At 38.7% G+C, this 24,323-nt stretch overlaps 1 protein-coding gene across 6 annotated transcripts in view; it reads left to right on the forward strand.

The window, feature by feature from the left end:
• CDKL5 (cyclin dependent kinase like 5) overlaps positions 1-24,323 on the forward strand; it is a 199,371-nt gene that overhangs the window by 162,819 nt on the left and 12,229 nt on the right. For all 6 annotated transcript variants that reach the window (XM_038377939.2, XM_038378021.2, XM_038377958.2 and 3 more), the window contains 6 exons: positions 4,086-4,166; positions 7,362-7,522; positions 10,697-11,726; positions 18,832-18,930; positions 19,171-19,276; positions 20,000-20,123. In XM_038377939.2, the coding sequence (XP_038233867.1) occupies positions 4,086-4,166; positions 7,362-7,522; positions 10,697-11,726; positions 18,832-18,930; positions 19,171-19,276; positions 20,000-20,123 (1,601 nt within the window). The remainder of the gene's footprint in view (positions 1-4,085; positions 4,167-7,361; positions 7,523-10,696; positions 11,727-18,831; positions 18,931-19,170; positions 19,277-19,999; positions 20,124-24,323) is intronic.

The raw sequence follows: 24,323 nt of genomic DNA on the forward strand, positions 1-24,323 counted from the left end.
AGGCATAAAATGGGTGTCTGCCACTTCCCTTTCAGTTCCTTCTCACCGCCCATGGGGAGAGTTAGAGTTCCCCATGGTATTTGCATTAGTTAGCCAGTGTTTCAAAATTCCTATAATATACATAGTAGTAGCTACTTGATTTGCCTTGGTGAGAGCCAGGTGAGGGGGGAAATGCCCTATTTGTACCTCCTTCACCACCAAGACAAAAAAAGAGGGATTTCTGCCTCAAAGTTCACCTTATGAAAGACCATGTGTCCCATGTCGGAACCAAGTCCTGACCCCAAGGTAGCAGATTCAGAGTCCACGAGGAGCACCCCTCTCACTGCCATGATTCAAAGTGTAAGTCTGATGAGAAAGGTCACCCTTTGCCCTCCCCACTAGCCTCCTTGAAGCACTCCAAGCATTCTGTTGTTGACAAGTGCTCTAAGTCTTGGTCTTCTCCTAAAAAAATTTTCAGGAAGTCTGGTACCAGTTCAAGACACGACAAATCTAGGTACACACCAGCTCTGGTATGAGGCAGCACAGTTGATTCCACCTGTTGAGACGGGTGTCTTCATCCTTACTGGGTCCCTCTTCATCATTCCAGCCGATCAAGTCTATCTCAGTACCAATGGACAAATATTTACCCTCTCAGTACTCTCTATCTGCAGCCCTTCTTGTTGGTGAGGGATCTTCTATGTCTTCCCCCATCCCCCCGCTGGTTCTGCTTAAAGCAACTTTGGTGTCTTTGAAATTACTAACGCACTCAGCACCTGTTATGCCACTATCGGTCACTTTGTCTGAATTCCAACCACCTTGACCCTCAGTTTTTTTGGCTCTCCGGGTGCCTCCGTTACACAGACCACCTCAAATCCCAGTGTGGACCACTCCTCTCTATTCCATAGAAATCTACGTTTCTTCTTCGTACTCTGAAAGGGAGGAATCTGAATCACCTTCAAGGTCTTTTAGATCATCTTATAGATCTCCTACCAGGGTCAAGGGAACTGAGGGACCAAGACTGGCTGGCTCCAGCATGTTGTCCCCCACTGTGCATGACTTGGATAATGCAATATCCTCCATGGCCTTACTGGTTTTCCCACAAGCCTTTTTGGGTGGTTACAGATGAAGCAAGATCAGAGAGCAATGTTAACAATAATAAATAATAAAGTGACCAGTGTTAATGATCTAGAAAAGCCCATATTACATATCACATTGATGCAGGTAGAGGTTCTGAATATGTTGGGTAGACTATGCTATCTGAGATGCTATCTACTCATTATGACTAAGAAAACCTTTCCTGACAACTTTTCTAGGTCATTGTGTTGTACATAAACCAGTTTATCTTTGCCATCTTCTCTGTGTAAAAAGATCAGGGATGTAACTTTCTTGCTGTGATAGGGTGGACTAGATCCAAAGGCCCCCTGGTGGATGCCTCAGGATTCTGCCATACCCCAGGAAAGGAACAGTAGAGAGGTCCTTCAAGTGGCCTACAGTGGTTGTGAGGAAGCAACCAGTGAAAGGGGCTGCTGGAACGGCCAATCAGGGGCCAGGAGGGCCCTGTAAAAAGGAGATGCAGAACAGAGCAGTAGTTAGTTGCTGTTTGGAGCTGGAGAATAAAGGACTGCATGCCTGCGTGGAAGAGCAGCAGGACTATGGACAGCTAAGTCTGTTTGCAGGGACTGGGGGAGCAAGAGGTGTTCCTCGCTGGTTGTTAGGACTAAGCCAAAGACAGTTTGCTGGAAGGGACCAGAGGAGTAATGAAGGAAGTCCTGGCTGGCTGCGGGGACTGAGTAGGGACTGAGCCTGGGGAGGGCCACAGGAAGATAGTGTCTCCAGGGAGGAAGTCCTAGGGATACAGCCCTATACCATGACTGGACTGGTTTAAAGATCATGGACACATCCAACCAGGGGGGCGCTTGCAAGAAGTAGGTGCTGACCCTGTTACACTTGTCTATAAATATCCCATTATATACATTTCTGATTGTGCCGCTACTGATATTGAAGGATTGCTTTAGCTCAATCAAGATTAGAGGTTATCAGTCATGGCTTTTTGAGTTCCCCTTCAGAAATTTAAGAGTACCTTCAAAAAAGGGGGGGTGCGTGTGGAAATTTTTTTTAATTCTTTTTACTGTTTCTCTGCTCATTTTCGTGTCCAGCCAAAGAGTTTTTAAGAGGGCCATTCTTGAGTCTTTACACATGCTGAATATTTCTTATATCTGAAAGATTAAATTATTTTTAACCAAGTACCAAACACTCGGTAAGGTGGCCTGTACTATTGGTAATGATTATGTAAATACTGAGGTGCAGAAGTTCAGTTATTTAGATCATGTTTGTGGGGGGGAAATGACTAGGGATAAACATCCCATTTTTCATAGCATCAGCTTAGTTCACTGGAGCTCAATTAGTTTTAGCTACTTGACCCCGGCCTTTTCCCTTTCTTTTGCATTATTCCCACCTCACCCACACAACTCTTGTCTACTCAAGCTTTCATCGTCAATAAACAGTGGCGACAAGAAATTGTGTGTGTTGATGGTTACATATTGGCTTTTATTTTTAGTACTGGGAACATTTCAAGTTAAGTAAATTATTCCTGGAAACTCCTGTCCTCCCAGTAATGAAACTCCATACTATTAACATTAGCTATTTAGAAGAGTCACTTTCACACTCTTGCATACTATGTCACAACAAGAAAATAACTTTAAAAGATTTTTGATACAATCAAAATTTAACCAGTATTTTCTCTTTGTGTGTGTGTGTGTGTGTGTGTGTGTGTGTGTGTGTACAGTTATTTATCAGACATAATTTTCACACTTCTGGAAAAGAGATTGAACCTGCAAAAGCTAGCCCTGAGTCTTGCACTCCTGAGAATTGCCAGGAATTGAGTTTTAGAAAATTAGTTGTGTGCATTTTGAAAATCCAAGAAGCATAACTTACTGCATTTATGGTTCTTTTCATTACCCTAATACCAGGAAAAGATCTTATCCATAATACTGTAACTTTCATGAAAATTACACTCCTTCTGTTATCATTTCTGTGCTCATTTTCAGGTCTGTCTAAATGTCTACCATTGGTGAGGTTCACTTTTTAAAATTGTTATTGTTATTTTGTTATCTTGGACGATGCAATCATATTTTTCACCTCTGTGTTCTCTAAGCTCTCATAAAAACCTATAAGGCCCCACTTTCACACTTCAGATAACAGTGATGAGCCTCGTATGAGAACCTGCGCTTTACTTTCCCCATCTTCAAAGCATCCATGTCTCTCCTCCATTTTTATGGATAATGGGGGCTGGGCTTGGACATAGCCTTTGATTGGCTTTGGCAAGAGCCTAAAGGACAAAATGCCCTCAGGGTCTGTGTTTACTGCATCTATACAGTTGCCAACCCTAGCACCAGCTAGGGAGTGATATTGAGTCTTAACACATTACAATATGGGAAATTATGCAACCAGTAGCCTGCTGAGATCCAACAAAATTAGGTCCAGAAGGTTCTTGGTAGACTTAATACTTGGAAAGAAGATTGGTGGTTCTATTTCAAGGTGATCTTTTTTTAACCAAAAAATGTCCAAGTAATCTGTTTAATCCTTTATTAATTAATTCAATACCATTCATGGTCAAAATGGATTTTTTTCAGGTCAGATTAGAACATTATGGAATAATACCTATGTTCATCTTCCTTGTACTTCTCCCATTATTAGCTTGTTTATACCTTCCATATTTCTGAGTCATAATGCAGCGACAGCCATTTGTATATCTAACTGGATTATTTTAGTCATTGATAAGAACATCTGGTTGAATATCTTGTTCACCAAGGATACCTTCCCTTGCTCTGTTTGATTGAATGGACTGTTGTACATATGGGTATATCAACAGAAAATTGTCTGTTTAATGCTGTTGTTGTGTGGTGTTTCAGGTACCACTGTGTCCACTTTAACACACCTATTATTTCACATGGTACCCCTTTTATTTCCTTCTCTTGCTACTACCTACTCTCTTTTGGTGTCTACTGGTTTGACAGAACAAGCAGTGTCTAAGCCACTTCCTTTTATATAAATGTTTTGGTGATTTACAGACACTGTACATTTATGCTATATTCTTATTTTTACAGTTCCCAGCAGTCAACCATCCTCAGTCTTTGGAGAGGAGATATTTAGGAATTTTAAGTGGTGTTTTGCTTGACCTTATGAAGGTAGGAAAAACTGCATTATTTGTTTGTGTATATTATATAGGCAAAGTTTGCAGTGACCACTAAATTTATATTGCCTAATACATTCCCTTTTTAAAAAGAACCTTCTGAACTTGTTTTGATAAACTTTAACAACCTCCATTGTTTGCAGCAGATCTTTGATATTTCCTGGGGGAAAGCCCTGAGGTGAGAAAAATACCTTTTACTAGTGCCATGAAATTCTGTTCAGATTTGGCTGAGTTGTAATCTGCTGAAAATCTTCATTTCCCTGTTCTGTATTATACTGTTACTGCTTAATTTTGGCAACATGCCAAAAACAGTGCATATTCCAAGCTTGGGTCCCCACCATCACTGCAGCACCATGCACTGTACTGTGAATAGTTAGGAGCTGAAACTCAGCCTGGCTGATGTTGGAGCAGCTATTCTAGCAAAGTTGGAGAGTGAACCATCTTTGCTCCTGTCAGCCACTCTCTCTTCTCAGCGTTGTAACTGATGGGGCACTACATGAGACGGGAGACCTTTTCCCTTCCTCACCTCCCACCCCCACTTGATGGGAGTGAGATGAGAATTCCTGAAGCAGAGACAAATACTAATAATTCATCATGGGAACCAAGATAGCATGAGTTCTAAACTCATCTTGAGTATAGTGGGCCCAAATCTCATCCATTGAGCCATATTGCCTTTCAAAAAAGAGTTGCTCATTGCTTTATCCTTTTCTGTGGAGTCTAAAATTGGGCTACTTAAGCATAATCCACTCTCTGTGTCTTGTGCATCCCCTTTTAGTGGCTGCTTCAAAGAGGATAACAGTTTTTTCCTGTTGTTAGCTAATGTAATTAGCGGAAGCACAATTGGTAACAGGCTGTGTTGCAATGCTGAGGATTGAAACACAGTGGTCATGATGCATGATAGGAAGGGTGGTGTTCGTAATAACATTTGTCTTTACCCATCATCTTTCTTATAAATTTTTTTGTATGTTCTTTCCTAGATTATTAAGTCATTTGGGTTGCAAAATCAAGCACTTGAAAATTAAGAAATGCCAGAATTAAAGTTGTCTGTGAAACCTTAATTCTATCTTTCTTTTGTGTATTCATGGGCATTATGATATGGTTTTTAATTATATGACCTCCTATTATTTTTACCACAGGATTCCTACCTCATTCAGTGCATGGAATGGGTGATTCTCAGGGGTTGTTCAGAGAATGAGGTTGTTGTCTGTATAACCCACAGAGGTTAGAAGTGTGTAAAGAATGGGACTGTGGATTGCAAGAGGAGAAATGATGGTTTTGTGGCTAAGGCAGATGAATGCTACACAGGAGAATTCACTTATCCATGCCTCTACTGCAGACTTCCTGAGTGGTGCTTGGCAAATCACTTGAAACAGAATTTTGACATATAGCCCCTATTTCTATGTGCCTCAGTTTCTACATGCCCAGACACCTGGAGCCTGATTGTCAAAATTGCTGAGCATTCTCAGCTGTAATTGAAGTCCGTTGAAGCTATGGATTTTCAGCCCCTCTGGAGTAAGGGGCTGTGCCTGGAGGAGTGAGCACTAGGGTGGGAGTCCAATGGCCCTCTGTTCTAACACTGGCTTCACCAGTGAATTGCTGTATTGGCCTCAGGCTCTTTGCCTTACTTTACCCATCTGTAAAATGGGGGAGAATAATACACTCCTCTCACAGGGGACTTGTGAAGAAAATTCATTAGTATTTGTGAGGCAGTCCAATACTGTACTGATGAGAGCCATAGAAAAGATCAGAAAAAATTAATTATTCAGTGCATCATATGGTGCGTAGTACAGGCAAGTCCACGCATTGTACTTTGAGGATAAAAAGAAGCCTCATTTCCTGAGCACCATCCATCCTGTGCACTGAATGAAGCAAAGTTCCTGTGGAGGAAAAATAGCATGTAATTAACAGGGTGTTATAATACACACATGCAAAGGGGCTGAATTAAGGTTGCACAGGCATTTGATTCTGTCACTTCCTAACTTTTAAGTGGTTGATGATGCAACATGAATAACTTTATTTTAATATAGGTTTTGTGTTGTATTTATTTATTTAGAAAGAGGTAAGGGATGCAGAAAGATAAATTATGAATAGAATACATTTATCCTCACTGATGACAGTGTATGTTCTATTGAGTCAATAATTACTAAGTGTGGCTCTGATCCTGCAAAGACTTATGCATGTGTTTAACTTTAGTTTCTATGAGATTACTCACTGTTTTGTAATTAAACAAGTTTACACGCTCTGAGTAATCTGTTCGCCTTCATGATCCACCATGGTATGTGTTTGTTCTAAGTATGAAACACAGATAGCCTTAGGATATCTTACAACTTTTTAAAAGCTGTATTTTTATATAAATTACCAATAACTGTTGGAGGATAAGAGAGAATATAAAAATAATACGTTTTCTGTTCATAGTAGACAAAATGTCCTATTTTAGTTCAAGCATGATTGTATTTGCTTATCATATTAACTTACCACAGCTATTAATATATTTCTTACAGAACTTGTGTGAAAGCAGTCATAATATGTTGCAAATTAGTCACCCCTGTTAGTTTCTAACTTTATAATTAAATGTTGGTTCTCTAAATATCAGAAACAGTGTCTGTCTTCAGAAATAGAACAAACTTCACAAATAGAACAAACTTCACAAAACTATCATAGGGATTTCCTTCTGACTACTGTAGATGAATTCCTGAAAAGTGTTAGTAAAATCAAAGCCCCACGAAATCAATGACAAAAATCCCTACATTTCTCTGTGTGTGTGTGTGTGTGTGTGTGTGTGTGTGTGTGTAAAGTTTTAAAGCATATTTTTATAAATAGCAAAGCTCTTTGAATGAACTTTATCAAACCTCTTTTATTATGTGTCATTTTTGTGTGTATGTTTGTTGCTTCTAAAAGCAGAATTGTTCTTCACTCTCACACTTCCATGGCTTTACCTTGCAATTAGAAACAAGGAACTGAGTTTCTTAGAGACCTGTGCAGTTCAGTATTGAGATGAGTTCAATACAATATAAATTGAGTGATGATTTGCTGTTAAATGGTATATTAACATAACTGTAAATTATTCTTGCAGTTGCACATAATAATCTCACCAAAATTATTGAGATGAAAATGTTATTGAGCTACAGGATTTGCTGTGACTGGTTTAAATACTAATACTTGTTTAAAACCCAGACTTTGTTTTCCAAAGAACTTGCTGAAACTCGATCCAGCAGATAGATACTTGACGGAGCAATGTTTGAACCATCCTTCGTTTCAAACTCAGAGACTCTTGGATCGTTGTGGAAGTTCACCTTCACGGTCAGCTAAGAGAAAACCTTACCATGTAGACACCAACACATTATCTAACAGGTAAATACAGTAAAAAACCAGATCATTTGTTACATTTAATGAGTAAGTTCCTTTCAGGTTTAAATATTAAATCATCTTCACAAAAAGAAAACAAGTTGTCTGATAATGTTGTCATATTGGTATTGTTTTCTATATCTGAGCTTAACACGAGAGTTAAAGCCAGTTCATCCCTAAAACATACTTCTTCAACACTCTCACTTTTGGTAATTGATTAAAGATAAGTTAAAGGCCCAATTACATACTATAAAAAAATTGTGTGTGTGTGTGGTATTTTTTTTTTGGTAATTGTAATAAAAATATGGGGCTGATAGCACTGCCTGTTGTTAAACATGCCCAATTCTCCCCCTTATAAGTCTCTGTTTTCAGTTGCTTACAACTTTGTCAAACTTCAACCATTCAAGCTGAAACTTTGCTTTCTATGTGTCTGCCTGTGGCTGATATTTTTTGAAAAATTTAGCAAAAATGGTTCAGCCATTTCTGATAATGAGCCTAGGGTTTGCCCATGTTAAAAAAAAAATTGCCTTGGAGCAGGGACTTAAAATTTGGAAGAAGGGTGGCATTTGTGACAGGGTTGTGCCTTTTGTTGTTCCTGTGAAAATCCACCAAAATTTGGCTAGTACATAAGCCTCTGAAAAACTACATTTCACACATGATCAAGTATAGAGTTCTGAGATGTTAAAGAGACAAGGTGGGTGAGGTAATATCTTTTATTGGACCAATATAAAAGGTTGTTACAAGGAGGGAGAAAATTCTTCTTCTTAACCTCTCAGGGTAGAACAAGAAGCTTAAATTGCAGCAAGGACAGTTTATGTTGGACATTAGGAAAAAATTCCTAACTGTCAGGGTAGTTAAGCACTGAAATAAATTGCCCAGGTAGGTTGTGGACTCTCCATCATTGGAGGTTTTTAAGAGCAGATTAGACAAACACTTATCGGGATGGTCTAGATAATATTTAGTCCTGCAATTAGTGCAGGAGACTGGACTAGATGACCTCTCGAAGTCCCTTTCACTCCTACGATTCTGTGAACTTCTCAATGAAAGACATTACATCACCCATCTTGTCTTTCTAATCTCCTGGGACTGACATGGCTACAACACCACTGCAAACATTAGATTTTGGCAGCTAGATTCCCTGGAGATTTTATCTGATCTGGGCATGCTCCAGCCTGGACCTGAGCCAGGACTCTCTCTACAATAGCATCTGTGGGCTGGTGCTGGGTCTAGATATCTGAACTGAGAGCAGGGAGGCAGTCTCTCCTGTGCTCTCAATAATCCCCCTGTTGGGTCCAACCGGAGTGGAGGAGGAAGCTGTCTGGTTCAAATACACAGGGGATAAGAACCAGACCTGCCGTGATAGGGAATAGATTGGGAAAAGGAGACTGGGTGGGGGACTAAGATTGGGACTGGAATCCAGAGAGGGAAATGGGCTTTGGGGGTGGTCTGGGAGTCAGTAGTTGGGATAAGGGTGAGATCAGCTGTGGAACTGCACAGCAAGACTGGGACTGAGAACGATGGACAGGCAACCTTAATCTTGGCATTTCCTCACTTTTGAATGCTTGATTTGGCAATCTTAATGTTCTTTTAACATAGTTTTTTGTGTGCAATACATAATATACATCTAAACTGTGAAATGATGATCACAGCCCAAAATAACACCACTTACTCTTGGGTTATGATTCATTTTGTGTGAATATTTGAAGCGAATTCAACTAGTAAATTAGAAATCTGAATTATTTTTTAAAAAAGAAAAGACCTTTTATTTTATTTTTAATTGTTTTCTGTGAATAAAGGACTTGTATCTACTTTTTTAAATAACCCTATAATATGTGATATTGATCAGTCCTTCTCTCTTAAAAGTTTGATCATGTAAATCTAATTTATTTGTAAGTGAAAGAGATTTAAAAAATAAACTGCATTATAAGCATTTAATTCCATAAATGCTTCTAATTCTATTGTGGAAGATGCTAGATAAAAATAGACATCATATGCCAATGTGTAAGAATATATGCATAGCATTTTATATTTCATACCTTTAGACAGATGGGGCAGATGGATGAGGGAGCACCAGTCAAAAGCAGAGTCCTTTGTTGTGATTGACACTAGGCGTTCTAGAGGATAGGCATCTTCTCTAGTGGCACTCTTCCAAAGGTACGCAGAGCAGTGATTGATCTTCTCTAGATCTTAGACCATCTGCAGTCACAGGCCTTTTCTCTTGCACGCCTCATACAATCCACTGAAATTGAGCACCAGTATTCTACACTTTTTGAGATCTGGGACAGCAAAGTTCATCTTCCGCAACCATCTGAGATGTGCAGGAGAGAAATTCTGTCATTCTTATAGGTGCCTAGGAGATCTCCTCTTCTCCTGTTCTGCTCCTCTTGTGCACCTTTGAAGGCATGATGTGAAAGAGAGAGATCTAGCCCTATAAAAAACTTTGTGCCCAGTTCATAAAATTTCCCATGTCAACCTGATTAAAGCTTTTAGGACTCCTTCTATTTATTATATTTTAAAAAAAGTTAGTTTAAGGTTGCTGAAGTAATTATTATAACCCTGCAAAATACATAACTAGATAATGAAAGCATTACCATAAAATTCTAAGCATAAAAAGGATAGAAATAACCAGTTATAATTATTTGCATAAAAATTGTATCACCTTTTCAATCTATCCATTGTTTGACAGTACTGATTTGGCACTTCACCTTGCACATTTCAATAACTGTTACATCTGATATATAAGATGTACTCAAGAACTGTTTCACCAGAACATAGTTATTCATCTCCTGAAACTTCTCCCCCCTGCCCCGCCTGCCCAGTTTATATATATAAGTGCTTTAGATATTGAAAGGATTCAAAGCTGCTGTTCGAATGTATAAGTTATGTTTAAAAATGTATTGTCATTAACTAATTGTACAAATTAGAAGCAAAAATTTGGCTATCAAGACATAATACATTGTTGTTTCTGACCAGCTAACACCTGCAAATTTATTTGTTCTAGGTATTTGGGATGGTGGAATTACAGGTGCCTAATTTGCTGTATTTAAATCACCACAGTTAAATTATCGCTCAGTTTTGAATTGAGTACTCCATTTAGAAATTAGGGTATTTTATTGAAGTTGGGAGTGATTAGTATGTATGGTACCATGTTAATCCTTGTTCATATGCTTTTTAATGTAGAAATCAAGCCAGCAAAAGCTCTGCTGTGCAGTCACATCATAGATCGAATAGCAAAGATATGCAGACTCTAGGAGCTGGACTGCAAAGAGGAGAAGAGGTTCTTCCAGCAAATGAAAGCTTTCTAAATGGAAATCTTCCTGCAGCTGCACATAGTCCAATGCATACAAAAAAAACAAGCAACCCACCTGGATCTGGCAACAAGGATCTAGCCAATAACAACATACCACATCTTCTCAGTCCAAAGGAATCAAAGGCAAAAACAGAATTTGATTTTAATTTGGACCCAAAAGCTTCTGACGGTCCAGGTACAAAATATCTGAAGTCAAACACCAGATCTCAGCAGAACCGACACTCGTTTATGGAAACTTCTCAAAGCAAAACTGGCACGCTGCAGCCAAGTGAGAAACATAGTCGCCACAGCTATATTGATACTATTCCCCAGTCTTCAAAGAGTCCCTCCTATCGGACAAAGACAAAGACTCATGGGGTTCTAACAGATTCGAAATCTGTGGGTAATCTTTCTGAGGCCAGGGCTCAAATTGCGGAACCAAACAGCAGTAGGTATTTTCCATCAAGCTGCTTGGACTTGAATTCTCCTACCAGTCCTACTCCTCCCCGGCACAGCGACAATAGAACCTTACTCAGTCCTTCGGGAAGGAATAACCGAAGCGATGGTACCCTGGATTCCCGAAGACCGCCAACAAGACATTCCAAAACCATGGAAGAATTGAAATTGCCAGATCACATGGATGGAAGCCATTCACATTCATTATCTGCCCCACATGAATCGTTTTCATATGGTCTAGGTTACACAAGTCCCTTTTCCTCACAGCAGCGCCCTCATAGACATTCCATGTATGTGAGCCGAGACAGAGTGAGGTCCAAGGGCTCAGAGGGTGGCTTAAGCGTAGGGCAGGGGATGGCAGCCAGAGCAAACAGCCTGCAACTGTTATCTCCACAGGTGCAGCATAGGTCACTCACACGATCTGTTGGCTCTTCACGGGAAGACTGTACAGAAGATACTAATAGGGTTAGTTTGAAATCTTGCCTGTTGAAGAAAGTTGTTTTTTTTCTCTGTATTTCTTGCATGAATGTAGGCTCAGATGGTCAAAAGTGGCCTCTAATTTTGTATGCTTTTTCTGTATTTTTTTTTTACATCAGGAGAAGGGAGGTTGGATTTTCAGAGGTGCTGAGGTATCCATCATTCAAAATAAGAGGGCACTTTTAAAAATTTGGGCCACAATGAAGCATACAGTCACGTCTAGCAAAATACTGAAAATGTGAGAACAGTCAAGTGTAAAATCATGTGATTTGATAAGTGGTTACTGATCCAGTGTTTATTCTAACTGATGTAATTTTTACTAGATTATTTTTCTTAACTTTCTATATTTGGATTTTGTAGCATGCCTTACTGCTGTAAATACGAATCTTAAACATTTCTGAAATGGGATTTTCTGTCACTTAACCTGCAGCATGAGTTTGATACAGTGGTCACTGTTAAAAAGTCAGCATTTGCTAACAGTTGTGACAGTATGGTATCTGAGATACTGCAGTATTTCTCTACACTAAGGGTATATCTATACTGCAGTTGTGAGGTGTGATTGCAGCCCGTGTAGACCTACCTGAGCTAGCTTTGATCGAGCTAGCTTGAGTAACAGTAGCAGTGAAGCCACAGCAGGCACAGATGGTTCCATGAGCTAGCCCTGCCTGCCAAAGACCCTGCGTACATACTTGAGTGGCCATCTCCCGTGCAGCCTTTCAGACTTCCCAATTGCAGTGTTGATGTATGCCTAATATAATAAATAACTGGGATATGTGAGAGACACTAGTGTGGAAATTGTTAATAAATGGTAACTCCTCAATGGTGATCCCTGTATGTGTGTCAAACCCACCTGTCGAGATTGATAATTTACATAGTCTATGTAGAACCATCTCCTCTCACTCAGCTTTTACACTGCCCCTTTCTGGTCAGTGTGAACTGAGTTTATTTTGGTTATGCACTTCACAGATATGGTATCTCTCTGTGGAGACTGTAGTCTAGCCTTAATTTGTGTATTATAGATCTTCTCCAAAGAATGGGCCAGATTCTGTGCTAATTTGATTCTTTATTCAGTCCTATTGACTTCATTGAAAGTACACATAGGGTTGTAAATCGGTGCAAAATGTGTCCCAAAATCTCTTCCTTTTTTTTAAACTTGATACTGTCCTTGGAGATTTTTGCAAAGTTGGACAGCAATATGGTGCAAAGAGAAGTACTTGTATACAATGAGCATTTTACATAAGTACCTGCAAATATAAGCAGCATGGTGAATTCTAAGGAAATTTAAAAATGGTTTGCAATTTGTTGACAAATTTGAAAGGGTTCCGAAAAGAGCTACAAGATGATTCAAGGTCTAGAAAATACGCCTTATAGCGAGACACTAAACAAGCTCAATCTATTTAGTTTATCTAAGAGAAGGTTAAGAGGTGACTTTATCATGGTCTACAAGAACCTACATGGGGGGTAGAGATCTCCAGGCCAGTAGAAAAGGCCTAAAAAGATCCAGTTGTTAGGAGCTGAAGCTAGACAAATTCAGACTAGAAATGAGGTTCAAACTTTTTAAATAGTGAGGGTAACTAACCATTGGAACAAATAACCTAAGGATATGGTGGATTCTCCATCACTTAAAGTCTTTAAATCAAGACTGGATATCTTTCTAAAAGATATGCTGAAACTCGGACAAAAGTTATGGGCTTGATGCATAAATTATTGGGGGAGGTTCTTTGGCTTGTGTTATGCAGAAGATCAAACTAAATCATGGTGTTCCCTTCTCAGTTTAAAATATGTGAATCTATGTAATATTTATAATAGAAAGGTTTAGGAATATATTCAAGGATGGCATGAGATTAGACAAACTTTTTTATGCATCTCTGTCAATTCCAATATTTAATGAAATTGCCCTTTAATTCCTGTTTAACCATTGCCATCCTTAGCCTGCTGAACTCTGTCAGCTGAGAGGACAATATAAAGTTTAATTGATATCTGGGGTAGAACTATTTTTAAAATTCTATACCATGTAATCATGCGTATCCAGCTATTGAAGATATATTTTGTTGCCTGGTTATTCCAAGCTGTGCTTGATTCCCCATTACACACAGTATCTAATAATAGTAGTTGAAATTTATTGAGCACTTCACAAACAGTGACTTATTAATCCTCCCAGCCCACTTTTCAGGCAGATACATAGGGAAGATGTAGGATTCCTGGTTTACAGATGTCACCTTTCTGTTTCACTTTCCACATGATTTCCCTAATGCCACCCAGCAAGACATTGGCCAAACTTGGAACCACCTGATGCTTGTCCCTCCATGCTAGGATGCTTCCCAGCCATACTATGTCTTTCTGTATCTTTCACTCTTTGCTTGATAAGGAAGGAGCCATCAATTAGGCATTCCTAATTGTCTATAAATTGAATGTTTTTCTGTTCCTGGGTGTGTTGGATCTCTCTGAGAGAGAAATAATATTTGCCGATAAACCAATTCTTAAAGTAATACAACCCTCTTTCTAGAAATCCTATTAATACAAGTTTTTGAATATTTACTACATCATCTCAGACATGATTGCAGTAGGAGAAGCCCTTCTGTTCCATGGATGTCTGCAGGCATGACAACTGTGAACTATTTTAAAAGAAAAGTAATGTTTAAAATGGTGCTGTAGTAGATGGTTTGCAAAATTACGTTTTATTTCCCCTGTGAGTGCTCATTTTCCAGGTTGCATTTCAGTTCAGCTGGTTGTAGTCACGATCACGCAGTCAATATAATGGTTACTGAAACAGAGCAGGTTTCAGAGTAGCAGCCGTGTTAGTCTGTATTCGCAAAAAGAAAAGGAGTACTTGTGGCACCTTAGAGACTAACAAATTTATTAGAGCATAAGCTTTCGTGAGCTACAACTCACTTCATCGGATGCATTTGGTGGAAAAAGCAGAGGAGAGATTTATATACACACACACACAGAGAACATGAAACAATGGGTTTATCATACACACTGTAAGGAGAGTGATCACTTAAGATAAGCCATCACCAGCAGCAGGGGGGGGAAAGGAGGAAAACCTTTCCTGGTGACAAGCAAGGTAGGCTAATTCCAGCAGTTAACAAGAATATCAGAGGAACAGTGGGGGGGGGGGGAGGGAGAAATACCATGGGGAAATAGTTTTACTTTGTGTAATGACTCATCCATTCCCAGTCTCTATTCAAGCCTAAGTTAATTGTATCCAGTTTGCAAATTAATTCCAATTCAGCAGTCTCTCGTTGGAGTCTGTTTTTGAAGCTTTTTTGTTGAAGTATAGCCACTCTTAGGTCTGTGATCGAGTGACCAGAGAGATTGAAGTGTTCTCCAACTGGTTTTTGAATGTTATAATTCTTGACGTCTGATTTGTGTCCATTCATTCTTTTACGTAGAGACTGTCCAGTTTGGCCAATGTACATGGCAGAGGGGCATTGCTGGCACATGATGGCATATATCACATTGGTAGATGCGCAGGTGAACGAGCCTCTGATAGTGTGGCTGATGTGATTAGGCCCTATGATGGTATCCCCTGAATATATATGTGCACAGAGTTGGCAACGGGCTTTGTTGCAAGGATAGGTTCCTGGGTTAGTGGTTCTGTTGTGTGGTGTGTGGTTGCTGGTGAGTATTTGCTTCAGATTGAAACAGAGCAGTGGTTTCCACAGTTCAGTGACAGGGTACTTCCTGATGCTAGCTTATATTTTTATTCTGTGATTTAGTAGTATCTTTTTTACAATGAGTCTTATTGCAGTGAATGTTAATTCAATAAGTAATTTTAATGGATTTCACATTGTGTGGAGACACTGAGTGTAATTATCAAATCATTTTTGTCTTTCGACAACCAGTTGACAAATGCATATTTTAGTTAGGAAAAATGTTATGCCTTCCATCTCTATTGCATTGATTCATTTTGGCTTGGTTAGGAATGTCTGTCTGGCTTGGCAGTTTCTAATTCATTTGGTATGCTTTTGTCTCTTAAGGCAAACATTTTCAAACCTGAATATCTCAAGTAAGGTTTCTAAATCCATATTTAGGCAAAGTAAAGGTATAAAGGAATAAAAGTGGCTTCATTTTTCTGAGTTGCTGGGCACTCATAAATGTCCCTGATGCTAATAGAACTTAATGGGGCCCATTACCTTTTGAAAATCTGGCAATTCTTACTTACATGCTTAAATATGGATTTAGGAGCCTAGGTTTGAACATATTAATCCAAAGTAAGAGTTAAATACCTTTTATGCTCTCTCCTGCTCCTCCCCCTATATTGAGGTACAATATCAAGATAAAGTTAAAATGGATTTGTAAACTATTATGGTCAGAAAATTCAGTCATAAGGAACAAGGATAGTGAATGTCAGGAAGTTTGTTAATTTTCAAATTTCTTGAACTATTGTTTGTTTTCACAGGGTTGACAAAACTAGTTAGAATTCATAAACATTTTTTGATTGTATAAAGTAATTTTTTCCAAAACTTCAGGGTGGGGGATTGGGTGGAGTGGGGTGGTCAGGTCAACTATATTTTCATTAAAGGAAAGCCTGTGCTCTGTATTAAAAGAACTGCTCCCCAACACTCTTCGCTCAAAAGCTGAGTTGAGCACAAATTTGTCTTATATACTTTATCAAATGTTCAGATTTTTCTTCCCCCTCCCCCACCCCGTTTTCTGAATTTCCTTATAGCAATTTCCTTTCCTCTTCCTGTTAGCTGTACAAGGTCTGTTTGGGAAAATACCTTGCCTGGCTGTCTTTTAGATGCCACTAAGCCCTTTGGTGGGCGGAAAAAAGTCATATTTTAGATAGTAGCTTTTGGGTTGTTGTTTAAGTCCACTTTTTGGATGGGTATTTGTTTTTATTTTGTGTTTTGTTTTAAAAGATGAACACGAGAGAGAAAAAGAATAGGAAAGATAAATGACATCTTCTGTCTCTCTCACTTGCAGTTTAACTGCTGAAAAATCACAGGTACATCAAACAAGAAGCAACCTTATCGGGCATTTTAGCACCTTGCAAACTTTTAGCAGAATCAGGCTGTAGTTTAAGGCATGTTTTTAGCTTGCCTTTCTTGTAACAGCAGCGTTGCAGGATATACTTACCTGGACTGACTAAACCAGATTTTATTAGATAGATGGCAGGATAGAAGGAAATGGGCAAGAGGAAAATGAGGTGGGGAAGAAATTTTAATAACCTAGGGGGGAATCAATAGCAGGAACCTTAAATTCACATCCTAAATATTGCTAAGGATCTAACCGACCCACCGGCAGTGGGGGTGTCACCTGGTTATCTCTTCTCACAGGGTCTAGCTAGAACATCTTTCCAAATCAGGACATAATTGACGGTAAATTTCTGGGTCCAAGCAGATTCTGGCAATTGGGGGCCATAGGCACATCATGACACAGGATTCCCCTAAGGCTCTGTCCCTGTGGCCCCACTCCAAGAATGTCTCTTTCTGTGCTTGGAGAAACTGGGGCAGCAGCATGGAGCTTCTTTCTTCCCCCACTAGGAATGGCAGCATGAGGCCCCTTTTTCTCCTGTGGAGAGGTAGGGTGGCAACAGGATGCCCCACCCTCCCAGTACTTACAGCTTGGCTGCTGAGGTATTTGGGTGAATGAGCAGAGCCCTCTGCATTTTTCTCTTCTGATGCACATACAATCCTCTACTGAAGGTGTCTTGACAGCTCCACACACACACACACACACACACACACACACACACACACACACACACACACACACACACACACACACACACACATGCCCGCCCGCAATCCTCTACTGAAGGTGTCTTGACAGCTCCTCACACACACACACACACACGCCCGCCCGCCCGCCCGCCACCAACAGCAGCAGATCTTAGAGTTAATAACTCCACTGAGATGCATTCATTAGTTCACCGTCTGAGAGCTATTATTTCAGGCTGTCAGGCAAACATTCCTCCATTGGTTACACTTGGGTCACGTTATCAGATTTTCTTCACAACCATAACAGCCAGAGACTTTTTTTTTTAATGAAAGCTAAGATTCTGGTGTAATCACTTAACTCCAGAACCTGGGACCCTAGGCATGAGCCTCTAGTGCCTCTGCCTTAATCCATTCCTGATGACTAACCGCCATTACTGTACATGCAACGCCAGTTGTCATCTGCTCACTCCTTCCTCCCAGCAAGTTGTCACATAGCCTCAAGAAAAGCAATGTACGGAGTGGGGTGGCAGCCTTGCTCTATCAAAATTAACCAACTAAAACGCCTGTTTGGTGATTGCTGTATTCCTCTCCAGATTTGTAATCGCACCAAAAGCCTTGAAAATCCCTAAGCATTTCTTCCAGTTTAAACACATCTAGTGTGTGCCAATCTGGGTTTGCAAATTTTGCTTATTTTATAAACGGTTTTATGTAACAGATTGAGCAAAACTTTTGTTACTTTTGTTACTTTTTATGTCCTGCTTTTGACAATTTAAGACTTTAACCTGGTGTCCAGGACTCTGCACAATGCCTCTTCTAAGCAAAATGCAGTGATGTTTTAGTTGATCTCTAGAACCCATAATGATCAATGAATTCAAAACTAACTATAAGAAACTGACCCATCCCTAGTCAGACATGCCTTTTGGTGGCTTTATGGTTAATTAAAGCACTGGACTGAGACTTGAGAAATCTGGGTTCAGTTCCTGATTGCATCACAGATTTCTTGTGTGATCATAGGCAAGTCACTTACAAATGTCACTTAAAATGTTATTCTAGAAAGCCCTGCAAGCACCTGATTAACTTTAGTCATGTGGTTAAGTCCCAATTAAGTCAAAGTACATGCATAAGGACTTTCCTAAATAGACCTGGGCTTTAAAAAGTTTTCCTGAATCAGGTTCTCTTTATCTCATTTCACTATCTATAGAACAGAAATAACAATACTTTCTTCCACTTTTTGTCATGTTTATTTAGATTGTAAGCTCTTTGGGGCAGGAACTGTTGCTTATTGGTTTTTATGCCCAGTGCCTAGCACAGTGGTGCCTCTAGGCACTACCATAATATACATAATAAGTGCTAATGATATCATAATGCACATATCATAAATCACATGCTTTTCCTATTTGCTTTTTTTAATTTGCTTTTGACAGAGTGACCAGATCCCACCAGAGATGAATCTAATAAGACCTGCAGTTAAAGATTCTTCCAGAGATACTACAACTTCATTTCATTCACGGCAAAAGTCTGAGGTCTGAGTCTTTCAAATCCATAATATTATGCCTTTGGGGCAAATATTTTTTTTAATGCCAGCTTTGTCTTTTTATAAACAAAATCCAATAGTAATTGATTGCATAGTGTTGGGTTTCATTATAGCAACAGTTCATAAAACAAAAGGTAAAGTATGGCTGGATTTTATGCTGTGACATGTCATGGAAGAACAGTAAAAGTGTCATCCTTTGTTTTTAACAGAAGTTTGTTCTTTGGCTTAGGGTGGAACGTATCATGATCCGCACCCAGAGGATGGAGCCTCTAGTAAAGAAAATAGACTTCTGTATAAAGACCCTATTCCCAGAAGAGTTGGCAGCTTTTACAGAGGTAATTTTGCAATGTGCCTTACACAATTAACCAATGTTTTAACATACAGTGGACTCATAGCACTAAGAAAGATATTCTGAGCTATGCAAGAATAAGTAAAAGAGTGACTGGAAAAAAATACACCAAGCTAGTACTAAGTCTGTAGATTCCTTCTGGTTTATCCCTTTTACTACAGTGCATATCTACAAAGTATTTTTTGCAAATAGTAACTTTTGCTGATTCACAAGGCATACATAGTATAATACTTTGCAGAGCACAAGACAATTTGCTTATGTGGGAATTGGGGAAAAAATAAACTCAATGAAATTAAGGAGTTTATCAGGGTTTATATACCATTCTAATCACCAAGGTATCTGATCACATTTAGCAATATACAACACACAAAGACATATTTAATGAACTGTCTTTGTGTTCAGAAAACTTTCTTTCCCAATCTGTACACGCATATGGTATCATGTCCATTTTAACTGATAGGAGTGTTCTAGAATACAAAATATTAATTATTAAAGACTGGATGGTACATTGCAATGGTATACTAGCCTTTCATCTCTAGAGACCTAGATTCAAATCTGTTCTTTGATTTACTAAAGGACAAAATCCAGTCTTTAAATGAAGCACATTTATATATATATCGGTCTTCAGTAGCCATCTAGAGAACTATTTTAAGGTCATTGGAGCCAACAAGCTGTTCTGATGGGTTCTGATTATTGATATTTCTTGCAGTGCCATCTCCACGTCCAGAGGGTACATTCCTTGAAAACAGTGTGTCAAACAGAGTCAGTGCACTACCAGCAGACAACAGCACTGTGACAAACCACTCAAAAAGACAAACTACCTTTGATTCATGGTGAGTTATTGTTTATACAGATATACACAGGGTAATATGGAAAGCGAGACCGCTAAAGAGCTTAACTCTTAAAAAGAAGACTTCTCTTAAAAGAAGTCATTAATGTGATCCCCTTGCTACCTATAGTTGTGTTTTTGGCATGCAGACATCCTTATATGTTCTCTTTGCCCACACTGAAATAATATTGCATGATTTCTGCCCCTTTTGGATCCTCAAGAAGGATCTCATGAAGTTATTCCAGCAAATACATTTAAAAAAAATATATAAATGTTAATATATTGGTGCATTTTTCTCTGACTTTTCCATTACCCAACATATGTCATCTGTGATTAAAGAAAAGAGGGAGTGTGTGTATATAGTGTGCTGTACAAGGCCATTAGCTCCATTTGTTGATTCCAGAATAAGCAAGTGGCAGACAAATGGAAAAAAATGTCCAAAATGCATGTCTTCATGTATAATTTAGGACTGTATTTATGAAGAATATAGTCATTGTTCTACATGTGGTGATTGCTCGTACACCACAAAATTACAGTAGCTAACACTGCAGAAAGAAATGGATTCTTGCTATTGAGAGGACAGAACAAACCTTCTGTGTTCGCGCTTTATATTGTTGTTAAAAGATTAGAGAAACTTTTAGAGGAAAATTGTATACTCAGTTACCTTTCTTACATATTTTATGTGCCAGTTTTCCGTATTTCTAGTAATAAACATAATCTAACTCCATCATATAACAGAGGAATTAATTTTCTCTGTAATTACATCAATAATTTGACAGCCCTGAAATAAAGGAAAAAACATAATTTGATCATTGACGATTATTTAGCCCTTAAAATCTTGTCTTTCTACCACTTTGTACAAATGCAATAATTTACATCAAATATAAATAAGTATTACTCTTAGAAAGGATTGTGACTTATCTTTACATGATTAAAAATGGTTCTCACTAGTGAATTAACTGGCCTTCAAATTCCATTACATCTTTTGCAAGATTTTAGTATGATCTTTAATTGTATTAACTATACAGTGGCTACAAAGGAAAATGTAGTGTTATATAATGGATGAACTCCAAAGTACTGGCACACGTGGTTCTGTGTGAGAAGTCTTAGCAGTGGTTTAATGATATTGCTTAATTGTTCTCTGCTGTAAGTGCAACTTAATCACATTCTTCACTAATGTAGAGTCTGTGTTTCTCTACTTTATATCTTTTTGTGGGGGAAATTCTGTAATTGCATGTAAAAATGTTAACTCTATTTTAATGGAACATCACTCTGATTACATCATTTTATGATTAACTAAATATTTAATGTTCTAATGGCATACATAATAGTTATGTGAAAACTCATCTCAAGTTATGAATGAATGTGTAATCCACCTGAACTTCCTACTACTCTAAGATATTGCTTCTCACTCAGCTTATTGCTCTTTACCTCTTTCTGATGTCAAAGATTTAGTGAATTTTTAGGCTGAACTGCCACATATGTTCCCTTGTCCATGTATGCATTTGTCCACCCTAGCTTCACTGTTCTGCATCTTTAAAATTAAAGACATTATACTGCTGAACTTGTCTATTGTCATTAGGATTTACTCTTAAATAACTTAAATTATCTCTGCACTTAGGCAACCTGATTTAAACAAAAACATGTTTTTCATCCTATCAGGAACTTTTCTATTTATTAGACTTACTTTATATTCCTCTAAATTCTTGGGTTTTTCCATTTCCTTCTCCACTTATGAGAGTAGATATTTTGCCCTCTTTCTCTTAATTCTCATGGAACTAGTGCAAATGACAGTAATAGCTTAGCCTTGAGCCTAATATATATATTACCTGCCTGCACTGTGAGATTACCTGCATAGCTCTACCAATGTACCCCAATCTTGACCTGAATTATCTCTACTACTACTGCTACTACAGCTCTCTTCACTACAGGCTATAATTTGTGTTGAATTATGCAACGGTATGTTGGAAGTCTCTGAAATGGCCACATATTAGACATCTGGGGGCTTGTGGGGAACTTCAGTTAGTGAGATCCCTTTTGTAGGAGTGAATGTTTTTCTGTGCCCTTATGACAAATGGCTGGTCACATCTTCTTTATTGCATGCTACCTTTCTGCAAAAATGAATACATACTTTTCTTACCATTACTTTGAAGAATTCATAGCTGTGGGATGAAGTTTTACCAACTTGACATTCGAAGAGTGCCATAGGCTTATAGACATCTACCATGAGTTTTTAAGACCAGAGTTTCTTTACACTTCTGGAATTTGACTAGAATATGGCAAGGAGCTGCAGATTTATAATTTCAGTGGAGCTACATTCAGTTCTTGGGCTGAAGATCTGGCTCTTTATCAACTCTGCATAGCTTGATCTTGTTCACATCACCTGATGATATATATATTTCCCTTTCATATTTCCTGCATAAATCTCTTTCATATGCATCAAGTAAGCCCCATTTTCACCTCCTGTATTTGCCTTTTTTTCTTTTCATCTACTCCCCGGTGTCTGAGCCCTCACACTTGTGCATACAGTCCTCACTTCTCATCCTAATTGTCAATATTTCATGCCTTCATCTTCCTCAGTCATTCATGGTTTTGTTTGCTAATCTTTTCCTTGTGCATTATCAATCCATAGTGCACAATTAACATATTTAAATTTGGGTAAATACTGATCTTTGAACTCTAATCTTTGGAATGTTGTCATGCCCTATTACACTACCCATTATAATGGGAAAGAGGAAGCCAGAAGTACACCTGAGGAGAGAGGAAAAGGACCCTTTATATTATTTACAATGGCTTTCCAAAATCCTGTAGGATTCTTGGAAATAAAGCTAATGAAGCATACACGATACCAGTATAGGGAATTCTGATCCAGCCTCTTTTAAAAGTTTAACAGTTAATTGCACAAAGTAATGCAATTTCTGTTTTCATTATAAATGATTTACTTATTGAGGCCAAGCACTGTTGTCTTGTTGCATTTCATGTATTTCTTATAGTGACACCTGGTGGTACCACTACAGATAAGACTGTGTGTCTGTTTTTTTTACTAGGAAGCCACTTTTTCAAGTGATTTTAATTTGGCAGTAAACATTTGCTATGTTTGTACCCCATATGCAAAATCTTTGCCTTAGATCTTGGAGGACAAGGGCATTAATTTAAAAAAGTAAAAAAATCCTGCTCTTAAGAGAACTGGTATTGAAAATAGTTTGCTAGTTTCAGATGATGTCTTGCCTTCATTTACAGTAACTCAATAACTATTATTCTTTTATTTTTAAAAAAAAGTTAACCTAAAAGTCAGTATTTAGCATTGAAAATTAATTACTGGCCATGTGTGGTAAGCACTTTTCAAAGAAACCTTCATACAGATTTTAAAAATCTTTTTGATTAGGACAAAATTGAACTCTGACGTGTGAGAGACAGTGCGTATGTCTACGCTGTGCTGTGAAACTGTGGCAGCGAGTCTCAGAGCTCAGGTCTGCAAGCTCAGGCTCGTGGGGCTCATGCTATGGCACTGATAACAGTTGTGTAGAAGTTTGGGCTGGAGCTCAAGGTTTGAAGCCCAGGGATGGGGGTGGGTTTCCGAGTCCAAACTCCAGCCCAAGCCACAACATCTAAATTGCTGTTAACACCATAGCACAAGTCCTTTGAGCTCAAATCTGTAGACCCGGGCTCTGAGACTTGCTAGTGTGGTTTCTAAAATGCTGTGTAGAAGTACCGTCTGTTTGGAGACGTGTACCGTCAGTATGCATGCAGCGATGCCTCTGGAGCTGTGAACTACTACTGAGCACATTAGCTAGGACCCCAGCCTACTGTGAAAGCTGGATGCTGGCCTGTTTGTACATGCATGCTTGCTGCACCACCTCCACTCCAGCTCAGTGCACCTGCACATGACAGGTGCCCTTACATGTGAGCAGTAGAGTCTGACTCTACTGTTTACTCAGTTTTAAATTTTTGTCCCCACATCCATCTCTTCAGTGAAGCCAAAACACACAAGGTGACCAGTATTGCCAAACCTAAGCATTCAAAAATCATGAGACAGGCTTAATATTTATGAGGTTGGTTGCTTTTTTAATTTTTTTGCATTAGGTTGTTTTTATTTGCTTTCTAGTTTCTGAGCTATTAGGGTGCACTCAGGTCACATTATCAGGTTTTTCTCTGCAACCATAAGGGCTAGAAAATTACTTTTAAAAAAAGAAAAAAAAAAGCT

Source organism: Dermochelys coriacea, chromosome 1 (genome assembly GCF_009764565.3).
Source record: "Dermochelys coriacea isolate rDerCor1 chromosome 1, rDerCor1.pri.v4, whole genome shotgun sequence".
NCBI lineage: Eukaryota > Metazoa > Chordata > Testudines > Dermochelyidae > Dermochelys > Dermochelys coriacea.